This window comes from Pipistrellus hanaki (assembly GCF_964339955.1).
Source record: "Pipistrellus hanaki genome assembly, chromosome: 2".
Classification (NCBI taxonomy): Eukaryota; Metazoa; Chordata; class Mammalia; order Chiroptera; family Vespertilionidae; genus Pipistrellus; species Pipistrellus hanaki.
This window is the reverse complement of record NC_140504.1, coordinates 8,148,198-8,175,643: the sequence shown is the minus strand read 5'-3', so window position 1 is coordinate 8,175,643 and position 27,446 is coordinate 8,148,198. Positions and strand designations below refer to the sequence as shown.

Genomic DNA, 27,446 nt, shown 5'->3' with positions numbered 1-27,446 from the left:
GAGTCGAACAAGAAGTCACGGAGTTTGCCAAGAAAAAAAAAAAATGTCTAGCTATGCACAACACATCATCCTGCAAACCAACAGGCATTTTTAAAGCAAGTGATATTGTTTGCAGCCTAAAGCTGACGAGACAGGTGTGGTTGAGGCTGAGAAAATGAACCAAGGAAACCTCATTAACAATGATGTGAGGAGCCGAAACCGGTTTGGTTCAGTGGATAGAGCATCGGCTTCTGGACTGGAGGGTCCTGGTTCGATTCTGGTCAAGGGCATGTACCTTGGTTGCAGGCACATCCCCAGTGGGGGGTGTGCAGGAGGCAGCTGATTGATGTCTCTCTCTCATAGATGTTTCTAACTCTCTGTCCCTCTACTTTCCTCTCTGTGAAAAATCAATAAAAATATTAAAACAACAAAAAACATTGACGTGGGGAAGCCCTGGAGGTGGAGGTCTCACACAGGACCACCCCGGCCACCTGCAGACTCCAGCAGGAAGAAAGCTGCCTTGTCCTCCGCAACAGGAAGACCATTGTACTATCCAGGAAAGAGGAAGATTTTCCCCTTGCCCAGCAACAGCCTGACCAATGAGAAGCCACCTGGATGCTCTCTCTCCTCCAATGGGCTTCCGCTCCTAATGGCCTCTCCCAATTCCTCCTTTTTCTCTATAAAGGAATGCTCCCCTCCTTTGTTCTCCAGACTTGCCTATGGGTCTGCCAGAGTTTGCATGTCCTGAACTGCTGCTCCCAAATAGATCTTTTTTTTTTTTTTCCTGGTAAAATGATTATTTTAAGGTTGACAAGACCATCCAGTCTGTGCACGTGGGGACGGTGTGCACAGTCAGTGCTGGAGGCAGCACCTGTGCTTATGAGAGGAGGCCAGGCCAGACATCATCCCCATGCACAGAGCAAGTGTGTGTGGGTGGGTAGGAATGGGGTTGGGATGATAAATGCTGGTGGCATGTGAACGGTCAGAGTCCAGTTGTTTTCTGCGGGGTCCCGCTGGGCACAGACACAAGGAGGCTGGGGAGCAGGTGGTGGTTCAAAGCCTTTATTGGACTGAGGTGTGTGCATACAGGGACATGGCGGGCCTGCTGTCACAGCTCTGTCTGATGGGGTCATGGCCCTCCGAGGTGAGGCGGAGGCCTGGGAGCTGGGCCAGGAGGGCTGGCAGAGAGCCTCTGGGGGCCCTGCAAGGTGGATGAGAGCCCAGGGATGGCACTGGGCTGCGGGGGAAATGGGCCTGTTGACGAGGGTCTGAGGCACGTCCCGGGAAGCCTCTGGGGACCAGGAAGGGTGTGGAGAGTAGGGTGTCGCGGGACAGAGAGGAGGGGCGGAGGGCGCCAGGGCTGCAGGGGAAAACTGGGTGGGGAGGGGAGCTCCACTCCTGACTTTACACCCACGCCCGGAGAGGTGGAGTCTGCGCGCTTCGCACCTCTCCCGGCGGGATCCGAGTAGCACCACGGCCAGGAGGACGGAGCCCGCAGGGCTGGGGGCGCCCGCCGGGGCGGGTGGGGCGCTAGCAGATCCAGCGGATGAACCTGTCGAAGAAGCCGGGCTGCACCAGGCCGTCATAGTTCTTCTCCCGGAAGACGGCCGCCGTGTCACCCAGGCTGATCTTGGAGAGCACGTCCATGTCCACGTCGTCGCCCACGGCCACCACGGTGGGCACCACGTTCTGCTTGCGCATGGAGTGCACGGCCTCGTCCAGGCTGTCGTTGCCCGTGACGCCGTCCGTGAGGAACACGAAGGACAGCTCGGCGTGGCGGCGCGCCCCGGCCCGCGCGCCCTGCACCACCTGGTTGATGGCGTGCACGATGCCCGTGCCCACGTGGGAGAAGGAGTTGAGGTAGCGGGCGCCCTCCAGCGCCTCGTGGATGACCGTCAGGTTGGAGGTCAGCGGGAAGGCCACCTGCTGCTCGCGGGGGCCCCCGAACTGCAGCATGGCCACGCGGGCGTTGAGCGGGTCGTCGTCCCTGCGCGCCAGGGTCAGCCGCCGGGACACCTCCTCCACGAAGCGCCGGGCCTTGTGGAAGTTCTGCTCGCCGAGCCGCTCGGAGCCGTCCAGGAGGAAGACCACGTCCACGGGCCGCTGGGTGCACTGGGCCACGTACAGCTCTGGGGGGGGGGGGGAGACAGGGGTGGTGGGCAGGGGCGACCCGGCGAGGCCCTCACCAGCCCAGCGCTGGCCCGGCCCCTCGGTGCCACGACCCACCCCGGCCGCGTCCCCTTCTCCAGTGGAGCCTGCTCTGCCACACCCTACACCGTGTCCCTCCATGCGCCCGCCCACTGGAGCCACAGGAACAGCCGGAGCTTGGGGGGCTGTCCCCAAAGTCACCTGGTGGGGGTGCAGAGCCCCACACTGTCTCCTCAGACCCTCATTATCTCTCTTGGTTGTGGCCCCCACGAGGAAATGTGAGGATGGAAGGCCCGTTCCACCCTACAAGCACCAGCTCTGCCAGGTGCCTCCTCCAGGCAGGAAGGGTCAGCAAAGCCCCTTCACGGGGCCCAAGAATCGGATGCCCCCAGAGGGCCACCGGCCACGGGGCGCGGGGAAGTGGGGGTAGGAGAGAGGGGCAGGAGGCTGTCGTCATGTCTGTAATTAGGGAAAAAGACCTTGTGAAGACCCTGGCCCTGGAGACCTTGGATGCAATGATCCACCTATGGCTGTGACTCCCGCCCCCCTCAGTAGTCCCTCCTGTCCCAGAGTGCCTGGTGCGGCCCAGGCCCCATCTCTCCGGGCCCTCAGAGCAGCCTTGGCCTCCTCTGACTGGACAAGGCTTTGGTGGGCCTAGGTCCATCATCATCAAACTGTGGCTCTCGAGCCACATGTGGCTCTTTGGCCCTTGAGTGTGGCCCTTCCACAAAATACCACGGCCTGGGCAAGTCTGTTTCGAAGAAGTGACTATAGACGTTGTAAGTTTAAAAAATTTGGCTCTCAAAAGAAATTTCGATTGTTGTACTGTTGATACTTGGCTCTGTTGACTAATGAGTTTGCCGACTACTGGGATAGGGGCTTAATCACAAGGAACAACAACAGCCTGTAATTATTGGAATCGAGAGTCTAGGTCAGTGGTTGGCAAACTCATTAGTCAACAGAGCCGCAGTTTGCCGACCACTGGCCTAGGTGACTGACTCACTGTGACCTGAGGAGACCCTTGTCTCCTCTGGGCAGTGAGCAGCCCTGGACCTGCTGGATGACAGGGGGAAAGCTGCGGCCGGGATGGAGGCCGGGCCTCTGGGGGGCATAAGCACCACACGCAGCCTGAAACCCACTCCCCACACACGTGGACCACCTGCCACAGACACGCAGCCCGGCTCCTGCCTCAAGGCCTTCCTGTAAAGTGACCAGATGTCTAGATTTTTAACAATTTGTCCCGCATCTCGCGGCGTTTTAAAAAAGTCCTGAATCTTTCCAAAAATTGGGACTTTTTAAAAACACCGCGGGACGTGGGACAAATTGTTAAAAATCGGGACTGTCCTGCCAAAAGCGGGACGTCTGGTCACCTTACCTTCCTGGAGACCTCTGCCCCTCAGGCACCCTTCCGGGACGTGGACCAGCAAGGATTCTCTCACAGCCCAGGATGCCCCCCGCTGGGGCCGGCTGCTCAGGGGTCCCATCAGGAAGGCGGGCCTGACCCGCAGCACCAATGCCCGAGGCCGCAGCCCAGGGCCTGGCTCTAGAGCGGCGCCCACCCACACAGGTAGGTGACGGCTGTGGACCAGCCCAGCCAGCAGCAGGTCCCCAGCACATCACACAGCCACAGCGAGGCGCTCACGGTCTGTTTTTCAGCTTTTATAAGACGTTGAAGGCGTGCTCACAGCCCCTGAGGGACACCCCCTCCCCGGGTGTGTCACCACGCGGTGCCGGGCGCCAGCGGACAGGATGCTTTCTTAAGGAGCTTATGAATGACGTAGCTTATCTTGGTGGCAGTGCAATCGAATAGCAGCTTCTTCTCTAAACACACCCGGTTTTCCGGGTGCCCTGACTTCAAGTCCTACAAGCAGGCAGGTGTGTGTGTGTGTGTGTGTGTGTGTGTGTGTGTGTGGACTCTGGTTTTCGGGAAGTTTTCCTCAATCAGGGGTGCCTGGACACAGAGGCCGGAAGCTGAACCAGGAGTGGCGGGTGTTTAGGGGAGCTCGGCTGTTCCCCTTCTTTCCCTCTGCTGACCCCCACCCATGGCAGGGAGCCTGAGCGGCAGGGAGGTGAGACCCTGCCCCTGGGAATCGGGAGGGGGCACAGGCAGGAGCAGTGACAGGGCCCAAGGACAAGGGCTTCTCTGTATTAATCAGGTTTCTGGGGAGCGGGCACCCATGGGTCTGTACATGCTTCAGCCGCCCTTAGAGGGCGTCCCAACCTCCCTGAGGGCCCGGGGCAGGAGGAGGACAAGGAGGTGGTGTCTGTGGCCCATCCCTCACTGTCGGCCAGCTGCTTTGGCAGGTTTGCCCTAATGGGTGACTCTTACGTCCCCTAAATGTGTGAGGCAGCTCAGCTAGATGGATGGGGGGAGGGGGTGGTCATACCGTCCCCCAAAGATGCCTACATCCTAGTCTGGAAGCCTGCAGATGTGACTGTATGTGGCAACATGGGGCTTTGCAGACGGGCCTAACATAAGACCTTGAGATGGGAGATTGTCCAAGGCTCTCTGGTCGTCCCTAGATGCCACCTGTGTCCTTACAAGGGAGCAGAGGAAGGCTAGACTACAGAGCGAGGCCATGTGACCATGCAGGCAGCTGGGAGCAGGCAGCTGGGAGCTTGGAGCTGGGAGCTGGGAGGGCCTTCCCTGGAGCCCCCTAGCGGGGGGTTGAGGAAGCGAGGGCCTGAGGACACCTTGATTTTGGTGCCTGACCTCCAGATTCCCATTGGCAGAGCCCCCAGCATGCGGGCAGCCCGGGAGCGGATGCGGCCCAGCTGGGGCAGCCCCGGCCTTTGGAGCACCGAGCACCAGCACCCCGTGGCTTCAGCAGAGCGCCAGCACGGTCTCGGGGTCGCCCACAATGTCCCTGTGCACCAGCTTAAAGGTGTCAATGAACAGCTCCATCCAGTCCTGCCGCTCGCCTCCCGTGGCGAACTTGGCCCGCTCGGCGGTGTAGACCAGCACGGCCACCAGCCGGGAGTAGGCGGCCGGGTCCTGCGTGAGCTCCGTGGCGTTTAGCAACTGTTGGATCTGGGGGATGGTCGTGGGGAAGGAGGCGTCCGGGCCCTCTTCCGTGCGGAGGAAGGTGACCGGGGGCGCATCGCCAGGCCGCGGTCCATCTGCGGGCATCCAGAGAAGGCTTTCAGGGACTCGGCCCGCGCGAGCGGCCTCCAGCCGCCCTCCTCGGGCTTCTCTCCGCGGAGACGAGTTGGGCCGGAAGCCAGGAACGAGGCGGAGGCTCGGCCGGGGTGGGACGAGGAGACCGGGTCGCCGCGGTGCCAGGGCTCAGAGGGCTCTGGGGCCAGCAGCGGGCACATGCCGAGGAGGCGGGAGAGAAGGCCTCTGGTCCCCATGGGCCTTAGAACAACAGGACTCTTGGCCCCAACAGCTGCACCGAGACTTGACCCGATGCCAGCGTGGCTGCTGACCGCTCAAGGCCCTGCCCTCGATGACCCAGCTCCTTAAAAGGCTCCACACTGCCATGAGAACTTAGTCTGCTGCAGCCCAAACCTGGTGACAGGACCCTCTTGGCACAGTTACGGGAGAGAGCTTGCAGTTACAAAACCTTCTCTGCCCTTGGGGACATAGACCCCCCCCCTCCCAGAACCGTCCCCTCGGGGACCGGGAGCAGCAAACACCCAGGGACACTCTCGCTCTGACTCCCAGCCCCTGGGGGGCGGATCTCACTTCCATGGGCATCTTAAAGAGCCCACGTGTACCGTGGCCGCCGGTCCTAAAGGTTTGAGAGGTCTGTTTCTCTCCTGCGTGTGTGCCAGTCAACACAGCCAGGGGGCTCGGTCACAGGGACCCCCTCCCCACCCCCCAGGCCTCTGTGCAGCGGCCGTTAGCCAGTCCCCTGCCTCTGTTTGGGGTGAGTGGGGCTCAGGTTGCCCTGGACCTCCTCTCCTGCCGTAGCGACCTCGGAATGAGATCTGTCTTTGTCGCCTTTACCCGGAGCCCAGCTTGGCTTCTCTTTGACTGTCTTGTGGTCCTGACACAACCAGGCATGGCCTCTGGGTGGACGGGGCCGCTTGGCCTGAAGGTCAGGGCCATGCAAGAGGTGGCAGCCTCACCCCAGTGCCTGTCTGCAGCCCCAAAATGCCGAGGACAGGGCCCATCTGGTGGCAGTCTCGAGTCCTGCCCCTCCTCCCCCCACTCCGCCTCATGTCACGGCACATTCTATAATTATGTCTGATTTCTGTTCTCTGGTCACAATGTCTATCTTACTTGGAAATTTCTAGTCGCTTTAGAGGAGGGTGAGTTTGAGTTCAGTTCTAGGGGGGTAGTTAGAAGAGGGTGGGGAGGGGTCTTCCAGGGGCCCCTTCCTTTTCTCTGTCAGGTCCTCGAGGGGAAGGGAGGTCACCATCCTGAGGGCCAGCGTCGAACGCCGACACCAGACAAGGACATCACAAGAAAGAGACTGCAGCCCAGGATCTCTCATGAGATAACAAAAAATCCACAAAATGTCAGCAAATCAAATCCAACAACATATAAAAAAACACACACACAAAAAAACGGTACTCTGTGACTAAGTGGGGTTTGCCCCTGGCCCGCAAGGCTGGTTCAACCTTCGAAAACCATCTGTCACAGCAACAGGCTGAAGAAGCAGCTCCCGATTGACTGTATCTGTGACCAGAGAGGTCACCTGACAAGGCCGCTCCTTCCTGGGAGGACTGAGCTGCGCGGAGTGAGGGACCGTCCTCAGGGCAGTCGGCGCAGCTATAAAGGCCTCCACTGGCATGGGACACAGGTCCAGGCCGGCCGAGGATGCCGGGCCACTGCCTGGCCTGGGCCCCGGGGGCTGGGGGCTGGTTTCTGGCCTAGAGGGATCCCAGTTACTACGGGACACACCCCAGGAGGGCTGCGGGTGGGTTCTGGCCACCACACACAGCCGTTCCCACAGGGACCCCACGCCCAGGCAGTCTCTGAATGACTCCACAGCTGGTCACAGGTACCCCTTCCATGAGCACTTTCTTGGAAGTTCTCTGTCAGAATAAGTGGGAAGCCTGGTCCCCGACTCAACAAGTTCCTTCCCGTAGGCACCTTGGCACCTTCAAACCTGCCTGGTGGGCCCCGGGTGCCGGGCCAGGAGCCTGCGCACAAGCCCAGCGTACACCCAGACGTGGGTGCCCTCTGCCAGCCTGCCAACACGGCCCCGCCCCTCTACCCAGCCCCGCCCTCCAGAGCCAGCTCCAGCCCCACCTCACCGCTCCTGGGAGGGCACAGGCAGGTGCCCTATCCCGGCGGGAGGGGCCAGCCATGGCTCCACGCCCAGGCCGGAGGGAAGCCCGGAGTGCGGGGCTCAGCTCCTGCCACCCCTGGGGCACAGGTGGCAGCATGATGCCCAGAGCAGTGACAATGCTCTTTTGAGGGACCCCTCGGGGACAGCCTCTCAGTGCCTCCAGGGCCCAGCCACGCACACAATGCACCAGTTGGGGGGGGGGGGTCCCCGAAACAGGAGAGAAGATAGATGAGCCTGCAGGGCCTCAGGGAGCCATCAGCCTGAGTTCACCTCCCAGAAGGTTTTAAATGAGCTATTTCCTTTACGGGATCCAGGGCTTTCACCGCAGCGGCCAGGGCGGTGGGGGGCATGACCCTGGTGTCTGTCTCTCCCCTGGGCAGGGGGATCTGCAGGCCCGAGCACCTGGCACCAGGTGCAGGCCCAGGCCCTTAGCACCCCTCCCAACATGTGCCAGGTGGTGGGGACAGCAAAAGCTCTGGAGTCATCAAACCCTGGGCCCCCCAAACCCCTTCTCAGACATGCTGAGGCCCAGGGGCCTGAGACACCCATGGGCCTCCCTAAGGAGGGGCCCCCACACTGCATTCCTTGCAAGGTCCTCCGGGCCCCGTCACTGCTAGTCTGGGGGGTGCTCGGTGGCTCCCCGTGTTACCTGTTTGGCAGGGGAGGTCCGGGCACACGATCTGGGGGTCTAGGAGAGAGGAAAGGAGGCCAGGGGGCCTGGTCAGGCTCCGCTGTCCAGTCCAGGGCGGGCTGGGCCCCTCGGTGGCCCACAGACACCTGCCCTCCCGGGGTGCTCTCCCCGCCTGCAGGGACAAGGGCTGGGCAGGCCGGGGGGCGGGCAGGGGGCTCACCCGGGCACAGGACGTCCTCCATGTCGTCGATGAACTTCTCGGCCACCAGGTCGGAGAACAGCGTCATGTTGCGCACCTGCTGGGGCTTGTCGCAGGCGATGGAGTTGAGGTTCTCGCTCTCGTGCTTCTCGTGGAACATGTCGCCGATGCCGATGGCCGTCACCGTGACCTCGTGGTTGCACAGCGCCCGCAGGTTGAGGTCGTCGTCCCGGGGGTCGTGCCGGCCGTCGGTGATGACCACGGCGAACACGCGGGTCTTCTTGCGCCGGCTCTCCTTGATGAGCTGGTTGTAGGCGAACTTGAGGGCGGAGGGCGTCCAGGTGCCGCCCGCGATCCACTCGAGGTTCTTGACGGCCTCCTTGAAGCTGGACAGCGAGTTGATGCGCTCGTCGTCCAGCTGGATGGCCTCGAAGGTGCCCTCGTGGCTGTACTGCACGACGCCCACTCGGGTCCCTGGGGGCGGGGGGGTGTGCGGGCGTGAGAGGCTGGCCACCTCGCCCCACGCGCGCACCACCCTCAAGGCGGGCCGTGGGACCCTGGGCCGAGCTCACATCCCTCCCAGGGCTGGGTGTCAGGGTGTCCTGCCCAGGGTGTCCTGCCCCCCGGCCCCCGAGGGTGCAGCTGACCCGTCTCGGACTTGGGGTCCTTGGCGATGGCCCCCAGCCTGTTGACCACGTTGATGACGAAGTTCTTCTCCAGCGTGAAGTTGGTGTAGCCGATGCTCTCGGAGCTGTCGATGACAAACACCACGTCCAGGGCGCCACACCGCTTCTCACAGTCTGCGGGCCGGCAGAGGGGATGGCTGTGTGTGCTGGCCCCAGCCCAGAACCCCCTCCCCCGTTCCCCCGACAGAGGGCACAGCCCGGTGCACCCTGGGAAGCCATCACCACCAGGGGGAGGGTGGGACTCTGATGACCCTGACCTCCGGGCGATGACCCAACCCCTGGACGATGACCCTGACTCCTGGACGGGAGCCGGGGCAGCCCAGCAGCACCCACCCCCCCACCGGTGCGGGGACTGAGACTCACCACAGCACCCGCACGTCTCCCGCACGTAGGTCATGACGTCGCACTCCTGCAACACAGAGGGTCAGTCCAGCCAGGACGGCAACCCGAGAGGGGCCGGGGGTCTTGCTCCCCTCGCCTCTGACCTCGCCCGGCTGACCTCCTGCTGACCTCCCCCTGCTGACCCTGCCCTGCTGACTGTGACCTGCTGACCTCATGCTAACACCCCTGCTGACCTTGCACTGGCCCCACTCCTGCTGACCTCGCCCTCTGACATTGTCCTTGCTTCCGGTTTTAGGAGTGAGGACAGGGATTCCATCCCCAGCTGGTACCTACCGTGAGGCCGGGGTCTCCGGGGGGTCCAGACTCTCCCTGGAGGAGAAGGATGACCGTGAGAGGTGACCACTGAGGCTGAGCAGGGTCCCTGCACCGGACCCTGGGCTTCCACCACAGGCAGAGCCCTGTGGCTTAGAGTGTGTGTTGGCCTGACTAGCCCAGAGGCTATGGCCTGAGGGCCCTATGGACGGGGAGCAGACCTACCTCGGGTCCTGGGGATCCTCTTGGCCCCCGAGGACCTGGCTCACCAGGGGGACCAGGATCTGCCTGAGAAGGGAAAAAAGCAGGTCGGCTCAGCAAACACCTATACACTCCCCTTGCGTCTAGGATGAGGAGGGATGAGGAGGGAGGAGGAGAGAGGAGGAGGAGGGAGGATGAGAGAGGAGAAGGGCTGAGAAAGAAGGAGGAGGGAGGAGAAGGAGGGATGACAAGGGAGGAGGAGAGAGGAGGAGGAAGGAGGAGGAGGGAGGATGAGAGAGGAGGAGAGAGGAGGAAGGAGGAGGGATGAGGAAAAAGGAGGAGGAAGGAGGAGAAGGAGGAGGAGGAGGAGGGAGGAGGGAGGAGGAGAGGAGGAGGGCTGAGAAAGGAGGAGGAGGAAGGAGAAGGAGGGATGACAAAGGAGGAGGAGAGAGGAGGAGGGAGGAGGAGGGATGAGGAAGGAGAAGGGAGGAGGAAGGATAAGAAGGGAGGAGGAGGGCTGGGAAAGTTGGAGGGAGGAGGGACAGGAGGACACTTACAGGCTCGCCCTTTTCTCCTTTCCGCCCAGATGCTCCTTTCACTCCGAAGTCGCCTCTGCCCCCCTGGGACACAGGACACAGGTTAGCCCCGGCGGAGGACATGGGAGAGCTCTGCCTGCCCCCGCCCCCTCCCCAGGCTCCGGAGGCCCCCTGTGGGTCTTCCGGGGACACAGGTGCCTGGCACAGGGCGTTCCGGGCGAGCACAGGCTTTGGTTTGAGAGAGACTAGCCCTCAGCCAGCTGGCGACCACACTCAGCACTCAGCATGGGCAGCGGCGGGTGCCAAGCCCGGGGTGAGGGGTGAGGGTGCGGCGCTCCGGCCGCCGGAGCGGGCACTGACCACCCAGGCAGGCGCAGAGGGGCCCCTCCGTACCTCGGGGCCAGGTGGGCCCGGCTCGCCTTTCTCTCCCTGGAAGAAAGCACAGGTGGGGGTACTCAGCACAGACCCCCGGAGCTGAAGTGCTGACCCCTGGGGCGCAGCTGGGGACCTGGGGGTTTTCTGCTGCCTCCCCCCTTCCCTCCCGGGGGTCTCAGTTGTCACAGTCTGTGGGCGAATGCTGCCTGGGCGGTGACTTCCGAGCCCCTCGCTCCCTGTGCCCCGTGGGGAGGCCCCTCCCGGGAACTAGAGGGAATCCTCAGGGCTCTCCCGCAACGCCCACCCCTCCCGGGGCTCCGATCCCACGCCCGGACTCACAGGCGCTCCTCGGGGTCCTGGGTAGCTGAATCCAGGCCTGCCGGGGTCTCCCTGGAGGAAGGAAGGGGGGGGGGGCGCAGTCAGGGCAGGTCCAGAGGGAAATGGGAGCAGTCGGCATGGACCGAGGCCCAGGGGTCTGGGCGGCCGGTCTGGCTGGACGGGGCTTTGGGGCGAGTGTGCCACCCCCAGGGTGAGGACGGGAGGGCTGCCTGGCCCCCGTCCGTCCTCCCACACCCAGGGCTGGCAGGCACACTGCAGGCGGCCTCATGCTAGAGCCGAGAACAGCCTGACCCTCCCCCACCTCTTCCCAATCCAGGCAGGAGGGGGTGTACCTTTGGGCCAGGCTGTCCAGAGTCTCCGCGGGGACCAGCATCACCGGGGTCTCCCCGAGATCCCTGTGATCAGAGAGGAAGCGGGGGGTTGGCACAAGCAGACCAACTATGTCTGGCTCTGACCACCAGGCAACACTGCCCTGCTCCCCTGCTGGCCTCAGGGCCACTGCCCGGTGCCCCCTCTTCCACATGCCCCCTGGGGGCTCCCAGGCCCCACCTCTGCCTCCGGCTCACCACCTGGACCTGGTGAAACTGGACCCCTCAGGGCAGGGCCAGGATGTGAGGGGCACAGGGACCCTTGGCCTGAGTTTGAGACACTGAGGTTGAAGGACAGACGCCTGAGTCCCAGGTGTCCTGCCACTGACCTGCTTCCCAGGCTCCCCCAGAGCCCCAGGGGGGCCTCTGGGTCCAGGCATGCCGCGGTCTCCCTGGAAAGAGAGACCCTGTCATCAGCACTGGAGACGGTGAAGGGTGGGGAGTGCACTGCTCCCCAGGAGATCCTGGCATGGCCTCGGTCCTCAGCCCTGACCGCAGACCTGGCAGGGTCCGCAGGGAGGGAAGGACAGGGGGTCCCGGGCTCAGCCCCCTCCAGTCAGGGTGCTGGGTGCCGCCTGCCACCCACTTACCTTGGCTCCTTTGCCGCCAACCTCTCCAGCCAGGCCCCGGGGGCCCTCAGGGCCAGGGTCCCCCTGTGAGAAGAGAGGCCAGTTATCTGTGGTGTGTGTGTGTGTGGAGGGGGGAGGAGGGAAAGGAGGGGTCCATTAAACTGCCTGCAGAGGACCCAGGTTGTGTGGGGGGGAGACTGAAATAGCAGCCCTGCCCGCTCAGCCCCTCAGGGCAGGGGTCCCCCGTACTCCCAGAGGAGGGGGCCCCACTTCTAAGCCCTTCTCGCAGCTCCTAGGAAACTCGGAGTTACCACAGAGACAGGACCTCTGCACCAGCTCCAGGAGGGCGTGTGGCGGTGCCGTGAGGAGCAGCCTGCAGCCTGCACAGCTATGCCTGCCCTGTCCCCCTCTCCCCTCACCCCTCGCCCCTGTGCCCCAGCAGGCAGTGCGGGTGGGGCCACCCTGGCTGCTGCCTGCTTTCCCAGACCGTGTCCCCTGACAGAGGCCCCGGGTCCCTTCGGCTCTCCCCTGTCACGGGTACCATCAGCACCACCCTGAGGACCCGTGGCTATGGCACCTCGTTTCCCCCACACGAACACTCACCTTCTCGCCTTTGGGGCCCTCGCTGCCCGGGCTGCCCTTGGTGCCAGGGTCTCCCCTGCGCCCCTGCAGAGAGAGGGTGTGTGGGTGGGAGCCACAGGAGGACCCACCCTCCGCCCAGGGGGACTCTGGCCTTTGGGGTCCGGAGGCCCCTCAGGAGGGTTTCGGCCCAGACCCTCATTCTCTGCCGGGGGGTTGGTCCCGGCCGAGGATTGAGGAAACGAGGGAGGGCTCCTGGTCAGCTGTCGGTCCCGGGTGGGTTTCAGTGGGCTGACTGGGACCTGGCTTGGACCAGCTATGGGTGTAGTCACTCAGCCCCTGCCGGGCTGGGCCGGGCCAGGCCTCAGGACACACCCCCTGGAGGATCAGCCCTGGGCTGGGCCCTTCAGGCTGGCCAGAGGCCCCGTGTGTGTGTGTGTGTGTGTGTGTGTGTGTGTGTGTGTGTGTGTGAGGATTCTGTGTGGGACCCAGGGAGCGTGTGTCCTGGTGTACGTCGAGCCCTCAGAGGTGCCCTGCCAGGAGGGCAAGGTTGGGACACTGGGCCCTTCATGGGCACTGAGTGACTGGCAGGGGGATGGCTGAGCCCTTCCTCTGCTGCAGTGGGGTCACGGAGGGTGACCCCTCGGGCTCAGAGAGGCCCGAGCAGGGCACAGCCGGGAGGGCTGGGCAGGCGGTTTGGCAGGTGCTCTGGGCCTGAGGGGCCTGGAGAACCTGGGGGGGAACTGGGGGGTGAACTCACAGCCTCGCCTTTGGGTCCCCGGGGCCCGGGCCCGCCTTTGGCTCCTTTCACGCCGGCACTTCCCGGGGCTCCGTTGTTGCCTTGATAGCCCTGCGGAGAGGGGGCGGCTCAGCCAGGAGGCACGGCCCGGCCCCCTCAGCAGGCGCGGCCCCCGTGGCCTGGCCGTGGGACAGAGAGGCTGGCGGCCGGCTCAGGGCCTGGGCTGTCCCTGCTGCTTCCCACCGCGGCGGGTCCAGCGGGCACTGCTGGCGTGTGGCTGGGGCAGGTCAGCAGGGACCCTCGGGGGCACTTGCCTTGCTTCCCTTGGCCCCGTCCTCTCCTGGGGGCCCTCTGCGTCCTGGGCGGCCAGCGTCCCCCTGGAAGGGTTTGGAGAAATCAGCGTCACATCCCTCAGATGCTGGCCCTGGGGCAGGACTCTGGAGGCGCTGGGGGCCCGTGCCTCCCCTCCCATGTAGGGGGGCACACTCCTGGGGGGCAGGGCCCCCGTGCAGCTCCGGGGGAATTAATCGGACACGGGCTTTGTCTGTGCGTGCTGGCTTCTCAGGGGACAGGCTGCCTTCCTGGTCCTCCAGGGTCCTGGGCAGCCAGGGGAGTGGGTGTGGGCGGGTGCCTCAAGTGGCCTAAGAGGCAGATCCCCAAGGCATCTGAGAGCCCTCCACAGGAGCCCCCTGGAGGCCTGGGGGGAGGTGGGCTCTCTGCTACGGCCATTCAGGCACCCGCAGCAGCCTGAGCGGGGACACACGGTTCTGAGGTAGACAGGAGCTGTTGAAGCCCCAGGAGGGCACCCTACCACCCCCTCAGCCTGGGCACCCACAGCCTCCCAGGACACCCCTAAGCCTCCTCCCCCTGACTGCCGGGTCTGCGGGGACAGGTCCCCTCCGCTGTGCTTCTCGGCCCAGATGCCTCCCCCAGAGGCGGGCACTGCAGCAGGGAGAAGGCCACCTGGAGGGCAGTGACCGGGCTGCTCTGGCCGCTGCCACCCTGGCAAGGCCGCCTACCTTGGCACCTTGGTCTCCGGGTTCCCCAGGGCTGCCTGCGTCCCCTGGGTAGCCGTCGAGGCCCTGTGAGGGAAGGGGGAGAGAGGCCCTGTGAGGGAAGGGGCACTGCAGCCTGGGTCTCCGGCTGCAAGCTGCACCTGGGGTTTCCCCGTTAGCCCAGGCTCTGCTGACACGGGGAAGGTAACCAGTGTCCCCCGCAATGTCTGAACTGGATGCTCTGCCAGAACCCACCGGGGCTGGACAGGAGGACACTCAGACAAACATCAGAGCCGAGCTCCTCAGGACTCTGGGAGGCCCCGGAGGCCGTATCGTCCTGCTGGGGGCCCAGCCCAGGCTGATCCTGGGGGGTAGGGGATGGGCAGGGCAGGGCTGAAAGAAGAAGCCAAGCTCAGGGACTCCCAGCTTTCCCACACCCACCTGGCACCTGGTGCCTCGAAGGGATTTAACCTTAATCTGAGGAGGAGCAAAGGCCATGCTTACCCGACTCCCGGGGTCTCCCTTGCAGCCAGGGGGTCCAATGCGCCCCAGCTTGCCCTGAAAGACGAGAGGGGAGCAGAGGTGTGAGGGGCGAGGTTCAGGGAACGATGCACCAATGACAGGTGTGAGTGGAGGCAAAGTCCATGCTGGTCTCTACCCGGTGGGCACACGCATGCAACTGTGCGCTTTAATGGCTTGAAAGTTACGATGGCATCTCTATGGAGGTGGGACAGTCCCTGGCTGCAGCTGTGAGCACGAGTGTCCACAGTGCCCCCTTCATGTGTGTGCATGCCTGTGTGCATGTGTGAGTGCACTTGATGCTTGGGCACATGTGTGCATGTGTGTGAACTGCCACTCAGGCCATTCTGAAGCTCTGCAGAATAGATTTGGAAGTTGCTGCAAGGCTCGGCCTTGGTGTTCAGAAGCAAATGTCTATCCATGCTCTTGTAAGGCCCTCGTTTGTCCTGCACCCCCTGGACAGGCAAAAGTGGGGTGCTGAAGCCACAAATTGTGGGCAGTGGCCAGTGGGCCAGGTCTAGGGAGGGAATGAAAACGTTCTGCTCATTCTATTTGAGACACCGCCGTGCACGACCCTCATGAGCAGCCCAGGACGCAGGCCCAGGAGCACTACCTTCTGTCCATCGGTCCCGTTCTTGCCGGCCAGGCCGGAGGCACCCTGGGGAGAGAAGGAAGAGGGGACTCTCGTCAGCCCTGATCGTCATCCCCGTGGAGCAGCAGGCAGGGGGAGTGCCCTGCTCGCCCAGCCCCCCGCCTGGCTTACCTTCCGCCCATCAGCTCCGAATTCGCCCTGCAGAAGCAAAGTGAGGCCGTTAGCTCAGGTCTCTGCATCACAGACCCGCTGCCGCAGGGACCCACGCCTGCCTTCGGCCAAAGTCAAGGCCAGGAGGACCCCGGACCAAGGCCACCACCAGCACGAAGCCCATCATGCCCCCAGCAGGAGCCACAGGCAGGCTTGCTGAGGACCCTGGGGAGTTGGGGCCGAGGCTCACGCAGAGGCCATGGGCAGTCTGGCTGCTCAGACTCGGAATCTCACCTTCTCTCCTTTGAAACCAGGAACACCCTGAGGTCGGAAGGAAAGAAAAGCAGTGTTATGGCGGCCATGTGCACGGGACCCAGCAGGCCACCAGAGCGGGCGGTGGCCGGGGGCCTTGGGCAGGGAGGCCTGACTGGGGCTCGGGCTAGACGCTAGGTTTGGAGTCAACACTCAGAATGGAGCTTCAGGTCCCTGGGTCGGGAGGAGAGGGGAAGAGGGCTTGCTGGGCCAGAGACATCTCGATCCTATGGGCTGGCCCCACCTGGAGCCCGGCAGCCCTGAGCTTGTCCCCACGTCCCCCGTCCCTGGGGCAGGGCCAGGGGCAACTTGCCTTGGGTCCTGGGAATCCGATGGGTCCTTCAATGCCTGGGTCCCCCTGTGGGAAAAGAACAAAGGGCCGTGGGTGTCACCTCAGCCTGGAGAGCGGGAGCTGCTGCAGCGGGTGGGGGGACACTCACCTGTCGGCCCTTCTGTCCCGGCTCTCCAGGCTCCCCCATGTTGCCCTTGGCGCCCTGCAAGCAGACAACACAAAAGCGGTAAACCAAGGCAGGGAGGGGCAGGGTGGGCCACCGGGGACCCTGTCACTGGCTTCTGGGAGGCGTAAGAGTAAGTCTCAGGGTTAGAGTGACTTGGCTGCTGGTCCCACCGAGGTGACAACGGCAAGGCCACATGGAGGCGTCCTAGCGTAGGGCCAGCTGCCCCTGAGGACCCTGGCCTCAGCCAGCCAGGGCCCGTTGGATTCTGTTTCTCTGAGCTCTGACGGACAGCCCCGGGGGCGGGGGGGGGGGGCACCCGCCAGGCCTCTGCGGCACCCACCTTGAGGGCACACTGCTCAAGACACCAACTTGTTTACTTTATAAGAGTATTTTCATGGAAAACCTTAGCTTAAAAAAAGTATCCCTACTCTTCTCAAGATGCCATGGAAAAGGATAAAAATGGAACCTTAGTTCCTTCAGGGTCAGAAGTGTGGAGCCCATGGAGGTTTAGTGGGCCCTGAATTCATAGTTTAAGAGCGGGCGGGGGCTTCCTGGCAGGGCAGACCCCAGGGAGTCGGGGTAGCTTACCTTTTGTCCGCGGTAGCCCTTGGGGCCAGGGGGGCCAGGGATCTCCAGACAGCTCACCTTGTAGCACTGAAACAAGAAGGAAGGGAGGCCAGAATGATGGGTCCCAGTTGAGAGGGAGGGAGAGATGGAGGGAGGATACTGCCCGGGTCCCCGGCCTTCTGGGGGTGGGCTGTCCCCAGCACGGGGCTGGATAAAGGACCAGGCTCGGGAGGTGCCCACCAGGGTGGGGCTCTCCATAGGCTCTAGTCAAGTTTTGGAAATGGAGGCTGGGCTGAGCAATGACTGACAGTAGCAAGGGCTACATAGCGGTTGGCTAGGCATCCTGTGCTTGCGTGTTACACGTGTTGTGAGCAGCTTTCTGCAGCGGGGGTGCTTGCAGGAGCCTCGCTGAGTGGAAAGCACTCTGTCCTGGGCTGTGAGCTGGGATGCACAGGAGCGGGGCAATGGCAGGGACCCAGGGCTGCAGAGCCTGCGCTGGGCACCCAACCGCCACCCATCTTCTCTTGGACTGGCTCAGGCGGATGGAGCCCTCAGCCCAGAGAGCCACCTTCAAACTCAATGCTCAACCACTTGGCATGTGCTGAGTGAAGGACCCTAGCGCCACCTCCTGGGTTTAGACAGCCTGCCTCGGGTCAGAAGCCCTTCGTCCCAAACTCAGGCCCTACACGGAGCACAGGGGTCTCTCTCCCTCGTCTCCGGGGAGTGCCAGGGAGCGGGCAGGGCGAGGCGTGCGATCTTTGCCGGGTCAGCGCCTCAGAGGCCCCGGGGCACACCCGGCGGCGGGGCTGGCATGGACAGAAATGCCTCTCACCTCTCCATAGGCCTCATGTTTCTGCAGAAAAGACAGAGAGAAACACTGGTTAGCCACAGGCTGGCGATCGGGCAGCTCCGCATCCAGCAGAGAAAGCGGGACATCGGGGCAGGCAGGGAGGGCCCTGACCGGAGCTCACCCCCTCCATTCGCCGAGGGGGCCCTGACGCCCAGGGACCAGGTCCCGGGGCTCTGCACCCCACCCCCAGCGGGGAGACAGCGGTGCCGGGAGGAGGGGGCGCTGCGGCCCCTCACTCACCATGACCTTGATGATGCGGTTGATGGTGTCCTGGTCGATCTCGGTGGACTCGGGCAGCATGGTGGCGTAGTTGCTGCGGTAGAGCTCGTGGGGCGTGCTGGCGATCTCCCGCAGGCCCTGCTCGTTCAGGTTCCGGTTGGGGGCCACGGCGAAGAGCCGGATGCCCTCCTCCCGGGCCCGCTCGGCCTGCATCTTGATGCCGCCGCACGGGCTGCCCGTGACGTGGCCGTCGGTGATGACCACGGCGAAGTTGACGGCGCCGTTGGTCCGGTGCTGCCGGATCTGCTGGGTCATGTTGGCCAGCGCGCAGTCGGTGAAGGTGCCGCGGCGGAAGGAGCGGATGCTCTGCAGGCCCTTGGTGAAGGAGGCCCGGTCGCTGCCCGGCGGGCTGAACACCTCCACCAGGTCGGAGAAGTGCAGGCCGCCGTAGCGCCAGCTCAGGGCCACCTGGTCCAGGTACAGCTCGTCCTGCAGCTGGCTGATGAACTGCGGCACGAACTGCTGCATGTGGTAGAGCAGGCTGTCCGTGGGCGACTGCATGGTGACGCTCTCCGAGGTGTCCAGCACGAAGTACACATTGACCGGGCAGTCGGCTTTCTCTGGGGGGACACGGGAGGAGTCAGGGGGCTTCACGAAGAGGGCCTGTGGTGAGCCATCCTGTGCACATGTATGGTCCTGGGGCTCTGCCCCCACCAGCCTCCCTGGCACGCTGGGCCCCGGTTGCCCAGGAGCCCCAGCCCCTGATGCTGTACCTGGGCAGTTGCTGCCTCTCTCAGATGTGTCCGGGGCGATGACCTCCTGCTGCTGGGCGTGCAGGGTCCCCAGGAGGCCCCAGAGCAGGAGGAGGGAGTGGGAGCCTCGGAGCATCTTGGCAGCGCCGGTGGGTGGTCCCTGACGTCCTGCAAAGGGAAGAGCCGCCACTGCAGACAGGGGCTCATGGGTGGGTCTCAGAGCCCCTCCTGGTCCCGATGGTGGGGGTGGCACACACTGAGGGTCGGCCAGCACCTGGGCTAAGGGACCCTGGACGGGGCTGAAAGCATTTAGTGGGCACAGAGGCTGCGGGCTTTGGGTGGGATTGGCATGTGCAACGCTGTCCCTGCCCTGGAGCCTCTGTCGGGAGCCAGTCTGACTCTTGGGAACTGAAAGCATCGTGAGGACCACGGGGAGGAGGTGGGGGCAGGGCATGGGCGTCAGCTGGGGGTGACTGGGAGGAAAGGCAGCAGGGGAGGGCTGAGTGAGGTCCAGGCTGGGGTGGAGATGGGCCTTGGAATTTGATTCGTATTTGTCCAAATGACCCCACACTGACTGGTTAGGGAGAAAGGCTTGGGGGTAGGATATAGGGGCCAGCAGGCAGTGGGAGCTCGGGATTGCGGGACTTTTCCCAGAGCCGATGACTGTGCCCGCATGTGTTCACGGATCTGCTTCCCTGTCGCTTGCTGCTCCCTGTGCCCAGGCCCATCCTGTGGCCACACAGGCGGGGAGAGGACCTGGAGGCTGGGGCGGGCTGGCTGGGCGAGGGAACCAGGTGTGAGAGAAATGAGAACTCTCTGTGGGAAGGTGAGGAAGGGGCTTGGCCCAGATGTTCTGGTGGAGATGCCTGCAATCTGGGTCACACCCCCCCCTGCCCCCAAGCTGCCTCCCGAAGCCTCCAGAACCCTGGCAGGCCCAAATAAGTGGCCTTGCCAGGAACTTGGGGTCCTGCTGGTGGGGGCAGCACCCGCAGGGTGGGGTGTGTGAGGCGGTGCCTGGAGAGCTTTGGGGGAAACAGGCATTAGGGGTATTTAGTGCAGTTAGGGGCATCACTGCTGTGGGAACCTCTTATGTCTGAGAGGAGGTGGATTGCGGGGGAGGGAGCAGGGTGGGGTGGGGGGAAGGGCAGGTGTTACAACACCTGGGTTTACGATGAGTGTTGCTGGTCCTGGCATAGTTAGGGGTGAACAGGACGTGGCCCTGCCTCCCTGATGTGGGGACATGGTTAGGACAAGAGACCGTGATCCTGCAGGTAATGGCTGTGGCCCAGTCTGCAGGCTTTGACAGTTGCAGAGAGCAAAGCAAGCTCAGTGGAAGCATCAGGGAATCCAGGGGGCTGGCTTCCTGCAGAGGTGCCCGATGTGCCGGGCAGAAAGCCAGCACAGGAAGGGAGCTCCTGCCCAGGCAGAGGCTGGTTCGAGAGGAGGGCGGAGACAACACGTGAGATGGGGCTGAGAAGGTAGCGGGAGTGGCAGGCCAGGGCCCTGAAGAACCTGGAAGCCAGAGGGAGTCGGGCTGGGACAGTCAGAGCCAACAGGTCCAGAGACATCAACCACTGGTAATGGCCACTGTGGGACCTTAGTCAGGGAGGCCGCTCACAGCTGAACACTGAATGTGGGCCCAGCTCTGTCCCCCACTACCCTTCACCCTGCTGCCCCCGAGGGGGAGAGACCCAGTGGGGGCGCCGTGTGTCCCACCCTGATCCCTCTACTGCAGGTGGGGGAGGAGAGAACCAAGGGGCCAGAAAGACTGCGCTCGATTGGCCCTGCTCCCCCTGCCCCAACACAACACACACACACACACACACACACACACACACACACACCATATACACATCACACACTTCATAAATTAAAAGAGGCCCACATAATAAAGTGTACTGGTAGAAAATCTTACTTTTTGCTCTAACTCAAAGAAAGAAATTTTCATTACAACACAATTGTAAGAAAAAATTTCAAAAATATTTAGATAGGGAATAACACAACAGCTATGAAAAAATACAGAAAACACCTAAAGGGAAAAATAATTCTGTCTCCGTGGTAGACAGCTCCTCCTCAGAGCCCCCACAGAGAGCAGACACCAGGGCCTGTGGTGGCGTCAATCAGGCAGGCCCACAGAGAGCAGAGAACCAGGATGTGCAGGCCTAAGCCATCAGTAGAACATCCCCTGAGGGCTCCCAGATTGGAGAGGGTGCAGGTTGGCCTGAGGGACACCCCCCCCCCCCCATGTGCATGAATTTTGTGCACTGGGCCTCCAGTTAGAAAATAAAATCCAGTAGCATATTAAGAACCACTCTACCAGAACAAAGATTTAGTTAAAAATACAATACAATGACGCAACACTAAGAAATATATTAATGTAAGTTACATTAATAGAAAATCATGTTACATTTTAAAAAAATATATAGTTTAGCACTTAACAACAGTCCTCGGATATAGGTACTATTATAATACTATTTCATAGCCAAGGAAACTGAGAATAAGTGTAAGTAACTTGTCCAAGGTGTTCAGCTAATAGCTGAGGTCTGAATCCAGTAGGGGCTTTACTATGGATTCAACAGAAATAAAATGGATTGTAAGAGAGTATTATAAGTAACTGCATGCCAACAAATCAAGTAACCTAGATAAAATGGACAAATTCCGAGAAACACAAAACCTCTAAAGACCAAACCATGAAGAAATAGGTATTCTGAGCTGATCTATAAGTAGTAAGGATGTAGAGTCAGTAATTGAAAATCTCCTGACAAAGAAAAGCCCTGGACATGATGGCTTCACTGGTGAATTTAACCAAACATTTAAAGAAAAACTAACACCAATACTCCTCAAACTTTCGCCTTTCAATTCACCAAACTTCAATGGAAGAGGAGGGAATACTCCCTAAGTCATCTTAGAAGTCTAATATTATCCTCCTTATACTAAAGTCAGATAAAGAAGCTACAAGAAAATGACAAACCAGTATCCCTTGTGAACTTTGGTACTAAAATACTCAATAAAATATCAGCAAATAGAATTCAGTAGGATAGTGAAAGTGTTAAACATCATGACCAAGTGGGATTTATTTCTGGAATGCAAGGATGGTTCAGTGTATAACAATCTATCAATGTAATACATCACATTAACAGAATGAAGGGGAAAACACTCATAATCATCTCAATTTACACAGAAAAAAATTTTGTGATAAGATTCAACACCTTTTTATGATAGAAACATTCAACAAACTAAAAATAACGTAAGAAAAGCCATAAATGAAAATTTCATAACAAACATACTCAATGGTGAGAGACTGAAAGCTTTTCCTTTATGATCGGGAACAAGGCAAAGATGCCTACTTTTGTCACTTCTACTCAACATAGTATTAGAAGCCCTACCCCAAGCAATTAGGCAAGAAAAAGAAATAAAAAGCATTCAAATTGCAAGGATGAGATAAAATAATCTGTTTACAAATGTTAAGATCTTATATGTAGAAAACCCTGAAGATATCACAAAAAGAAACTTAGAATAAATAAATTCAGCAAAGTAGCAGGATACAAAGTCAACACTCAAAAATCAGTTGCAGTTTTGTGCACTAACAATAAACAATGCAAAAAGCAAACTAAGAAAACAATTCCATTTACATTGGCATCAAAATAATAAAATACTTAGGAATTACCTTTACCCAGGAAGTGAAATACTTATTCACTGAAAACTATAAAACATTCCTGAGGGACACAGATAAATGGAAAGTTATTCCATGTTCATGGATTAAAAGGCTTAATGTTAAGATGTCAATACTACCAAAGTGATTTAAAGATTTAATGCAATCTTTACCAAAATATCAATGTTGATTTTTACAGAAATGGAAAAATCCATCCTAAAATTCATAAGGAATTTCAAAAGACTTCAAATAGCACAAACAATCCTAAAAGATAAGAACAAAGCTGAAGAACTCATACTTTCTGATTTCAAAACTTATTATAAAGCTATGATAATCAAAATAGTGTGGTAATGGCTTAAAGACAGATAACAGACCAATGGAACAGAATAGAGTCCAGAAATCATTCATTCATATATATATATGATTTTCAGCTAGGAAAACTGGATATCCATATGCAAATGAATGAAGTTGGAATCTTACCTAACACCATACATAAAAATGAACTCAAAATGGCCGTGGCCTAATGTAAAATCTATAAAAATTTAGAAGAAAACACTGGGCAAAATCTTCACAACATTCAATTTGGCAATGATTTCTAGGATATAATACAAAGAGCACAAGCAACTAAAAAGATAGACAAATTGGACTTAATAAAATTTTTTAAAAAATTGTGACTCAAAAAGCAACCTACAAAATATGAAATAATATTTGCAAATCATTTTTATGATAAGGGATTAGTATCCATAATATATAGAGAGCTACAAATCAAAGTAAAAAAAATCCCCAAACAACACAATTCAAAAATGGGCTAAGGACTTAAAATAGACATTTCTTAAAAAAAAGAATTATAAATGGCCAATAAGCACACAAAAAGATGCTCAATGTTACTAATTAGGGAAATGCAAATCAAAATTATGAGATGCCGCATCACACTCATTAGGATGGCTACTATTTAAAAAATCCAGAAAATAAAAAGTGTTGAGGAGGATTCAGAGAAACTAGAATTGTTTGGTGGGAACGTAAAACAGTAGAGCTATCATAGAAAACAGTATGGTGGTTCCTTAAAAAAATAAAAGTGGATTTACCATATGATCCAGCAATTTCACTTCTGGGTATAATTCCACTCAAAAGAATTCAGAGCAGGGTTTCAAAGAGATATTTATACACCCATATTCATAGCAGCACTATGCACAATGGGTAAAACATGGAAGCAACATAAGTGTCCATTGATGGATGAATGGATAAGTATAATATGGTATATATCTACAATGAAATATTATTCAGCCTTAAAAGGGAAGGAGATTCTGACACATACTAGAGCATGGATAAACCTTAAAGAAATTATACTCATAAAACAAACCAGTCACGAAAAGACAAATACTGTAAGATTCCAATCACATGAGGTACTTAGTATCATAGAGCCAGGAGGTAGAATGGTGGCTGCCAGGGGATGGGGAGAGAATGGGAAGTTAAGTGTTTCATGGGGACAGATTTCAGTTTTGTGAAATGAAAAGAATTGTGGAGATGGGCATAAGTATATGGCCATGTAGTGATGGGCATATGATAATCTGGCCACTCATGATAATCTGGCCACTCATTGTATATCTTATATAATAAAAGGCTAATATGCAAATTGTCCCCTCAACCAGGAGTTCAACCAGCAGGTAGGCTGGCCAGCTGCCCATGTTCCCCTCCCCCTGGCCAGGCTGGCAGGATCCCACCCATGCATGAATTTATGCACTGGGCCTCTAATAAATCCTATCTAATAAAAGAGTATTATGCAAATTGATCATCACTCCAACACACAAGATGGCTCCCCCCATGTGGACACAAGATGGCTGCCACAAGATGGCCAGCTGAAGAGGGCAGTTGGGAGGGATCAGGCCTACAGGGGAGGGCAGTTGTGGGCGATTAGGCCAGCAGAAGTGGGAAGTTTAGGGCGATTGGGCCTGCAGGGAAGGGTGGTGTGTGGGGGGATTGGTGGCCCAGGCCTACAGGGGAGAGCAGTTGGCAGGGAACCATGCCTGCAGGAAAGGGCAGTTAGGGGTGACCAGGCCTGCAGGGGAGGGCAGTTAGGGGCAAACAGACTGGCAGGGGAGCAGTTAGGCATTGATCAGGCTGTCATGGGAGTGGCTAGGGAGTGATCAGGCTGATGGGCAGAAGCAGTTAGGGGCAATCAGGATGGCAGGCAGGAGAGCAGCTGGGAGCTAGTAGTCCTGGATTGTGAGAGGGATGTCTGATTGCCCTTGAGCGGTCCCAGATTGGAAAGGGTGCAAGCTGGGCTGAGGGACACCCTCCTTCCCGCACTGTGCACGAATTGTGTATATATATATATATATATATATATATATATATATATACACACACACACCCTGAGTGGCCAGATTATTATGTGTTCAGAGATCATAATAATCTGGCCACTCAGTGTAGGTACACTTACAATGGCTAAGACAGTACATTTTACGTTATGTGTATTTTACCACAATTTTTTAAAGACTGGAGGGAAAAAGTTCTTCCATATTAGTAAAAGTAAGCACTCATGAGACAAATGGGAAAATCCTAACCTGGCAAGAAGTACCAACCAACAGTCAGTGATCAAAAATCTGGAACCTCCCAAAAACCAAGAACTCACACAGGCCAACCAGACGCCGTTCCTCATCCATGAAACGGGCAAATAAGAGACAGCAACACGGCCCACCGTCTGTCCCTGGTGACAGACACCCGGCCGCTTCTCCACGTCTCTGGGCGGGTGTCTGACAACCGCCTTGAAAGCCTCAACACCTTTCAGAGGTAGGGAGTAGGGGCCCCTCCCAGCCGGGGGTCCCCGCCCCCCGCCTGCTCATCACAGTGTCCGCAATGCGCCACCACGCGGTTGGCCCACCGTGTGGCGTGGGTGTGGACATGCTTCAGGTCCTGGCGGGTGTGTGGAGGATGTTGCTTTATGATATGGCTTGAACCCCAACTGAGCTGATGAACCCTGCTTTGTATGAATGCTCAGAAGGAGCCACAAGAGAGACGGACCCGTTGAAATTTTTAAAAGGAATCAAACTGTTTAAGACAATCCTCAGAGCCCGTTTCTCCCCGCCAGCATTATAAAGTCTTTTGTGGCTGTAAACATGACCCATCTACACCCCATGCACCAGAAGACCCCTGGGAAAAGCAGCCCTGCAGGGAAAAGGGCAAGCACTATTAACCCTGACCTCATTCTGCAGATGGGAAGCCCGCGCAGCTCCCTCCGCAGCAGAGCAGACCTGCTGGCTGGCTAAGCAGAGTCACCGTTGGGCGTGGGTGTGCAGGGGCCTGTGTCCCTCCCGACCAGGCAGATGAGCCCAACAATTGCCCCGACCAGCTGTGGTCTTCCGGGCCTCCCAGCTCACTTCCAACAGCACAGCATGGCAGCTGAGAGCTGCCCGACAGGCCCAGAGGCCAAATCGACCCATGTCCAGCCCCAGGGACACACCTGGGCCCCGGGTGCCCAGCCCCGCCAGTCTGGCCAGGAGAGTCTGAGTCACGTTTGCCCGGGGGCCCAGGCCCACTCTCCCTTCTCCGAGTGACTGAGGCCAGCCAGAGGCCTTCCCTCCTGGAGCCCTCCATGCCGGTCCCCCTCCTCTGCCCCCACCCCCCTTCTAGTCCCCCACCTCCTGGCCGTGGATCTTAAACCAATATAAGATGGCCTCTTGGTCAGAACGGTTTTAAAAGGAAAAAATGAGGAAAATCTGTGGGTCCCAAGCCTCCTCCTTTTTGGGCGTCCATCGAAACGTGCAGTTCCCCTCCGCTGGGACAGCGGCTTAGACCAGGGGTGTGGGCGCGGGAGCCTGCAGTCTCTTCTCTGGGTTACAGGGGCCACGCGGGTGAGCACTGGGCGGAGAGGGAAGACCAGAGAGGCCACATTCTGCGGTTTTGTGTTGTTACTAAGTAAGGAGGGTCAGTAGGCCTCTCAGAGGTTGACACCCCCCCCCCCCCCCCCAGGCCCTGAGGGTGCTGGGCTCTGGAGTTCCGCTGGATGGGTGGGGTGAGGGGTGCTGGCTGGGGCAGGGCCGGCTCTGCATGGGAAGCCACCGCTGGTGAGACCAGCTGGGCTCCCAATCACTCCCTGCTGCGACCATTCAGCCCCCTGCTTGTCTCCCCAGAAGACTTTGAAGGGGGAGGCAGGGGTGTAGAGGGCGCCTCCAACCTCAGGGAATGGGGGAAGGCTGGGTTCTTACTGATACTGAGGGGAGGGGTGTGTGACTTGTCCCCACTCCCCCGCCCTGTTTCTACCTTTGGGGTGTCTGAGAACCCCACCTTCCCTGTTTCTCCCCCTCCCCCACTCCTTACCCCCCAGATCATTCTATCCTGTCCACTCTTTCCAGGAGGAGGAGCGCCCTCTCCCTCAGCCCCGGGGAGCGGGGCCAGCACCCCTGGAGACCCTGTGCCCAGCTCCACACCAAAGGGAAAACTTCCCAGGAGCTTCTGGAGCCGGAATCCCTCTGACGGTGTCCTCCAGGCCACAGATGTGCCAGGGCCCCGCATGGGCAGGGGCCTGCCTGCAGACGCTGTGTAGCTTTGGAGTAACGGGGTGAGGCCCCGGCAGACAGCCCGAAGGGCAGTGTCCTCGCTGGGAGCCAGGAAGAGGGAGGAAGCCCCATCCCCAACTCTGTCCCAGAGGAGGCCCAAGTGGAGACAGTACCCAACTCGGCACCCCCTGCCCCCGAGCCGAGCGAGGCAGCTAAGGAGTGGACGCGAGGAGTTGCGATCCAAGGTCCAGCGGTGGAAACGGGGCCGCGGAGGGGGGCCGTTACCGCGGGGAGAGCTGTCGGGGCGCCGCCCCAGAGAGCCCGCCCGCCCGCGGACTGGTCCTCCGTCCCGCACTGTCCCGTCCCGTCCCGTCCAGCAGGACCTGCCAGCCAGCAGGACGCGCTCCCGGCGGGCGGGCTGCCCGGGCTCCGGGCTTCGGGCTCCGGGGCCTGACCTCAGGTCCCCGCTCAGCGGGTCCCGGGCCCCGGGTCTGGGGGCGCTTACCTGACCCCGAGCGCGGGGCGCCCTCGCCGTGCACGTCCGAGGATCGAGGATCGGGTCCGAGCGCGGAGAGCCGCGCCGAGTGGGCAGGAGGGAGGGGACGCGGGAGGGGCCCCGACTTTATACCGCCCCGCCC

At 59.4% G+C, this 27,446-nt stretch overlaps 1 protein-coding gene across 1 annotated transcript; it reads right to left on the bottom strand.

Annotated features, from left to right (window-relative positions):
• Positions 1-1,025: 1,025 nt before the first annotated feature.
• Positions 1,026-27,446, bottom strand: COL6A2 (collagen type VI alpha 2 chain). Its single transcript, XM_084872032.1, has 28 exons — positions 27,314-27,446; positions 18,682-18,828; positions 17,930-18,528; positions 17,672-17,692; positions 16,861-16,926; positions 16,255-16,308; positions 16,128-16,172; positions 15,797-15,823; positions 15,524-15,550; positions 15,374-15,418; positions 14,746-14,799; positions 14,266-14,328; positions 13,561-13,623; positions 13,268-13,357; positions 12,532-12,594; positions 11,950-12,012; positions 11,689-11,751; positions 11,324-11,386; positions 10,992-11,042; positions 10,671-10,706; positions 10,299-10,361; positions 9,766-9,828; positions 9,562-9,597; positions 9,250-9,295; positions 8,848-9,000; positions 8,222-8,674; positions 8,020-8,058; positions 1,026-2,108 (listed from the first exon to the last, which is right to left on the bottom strand). Exons 2-28 carry the CDS (start codon positions 18,794-18,796, stop codon positions 1,510-1,512), a joined length of 3,060 nt encoding a protein of 1,019 aa, XP_084728158.1. The 5' UTR covers positions 18,797-18,828; positions 27,314-27,446; the 3' UTR covers positions 1,026-1,509.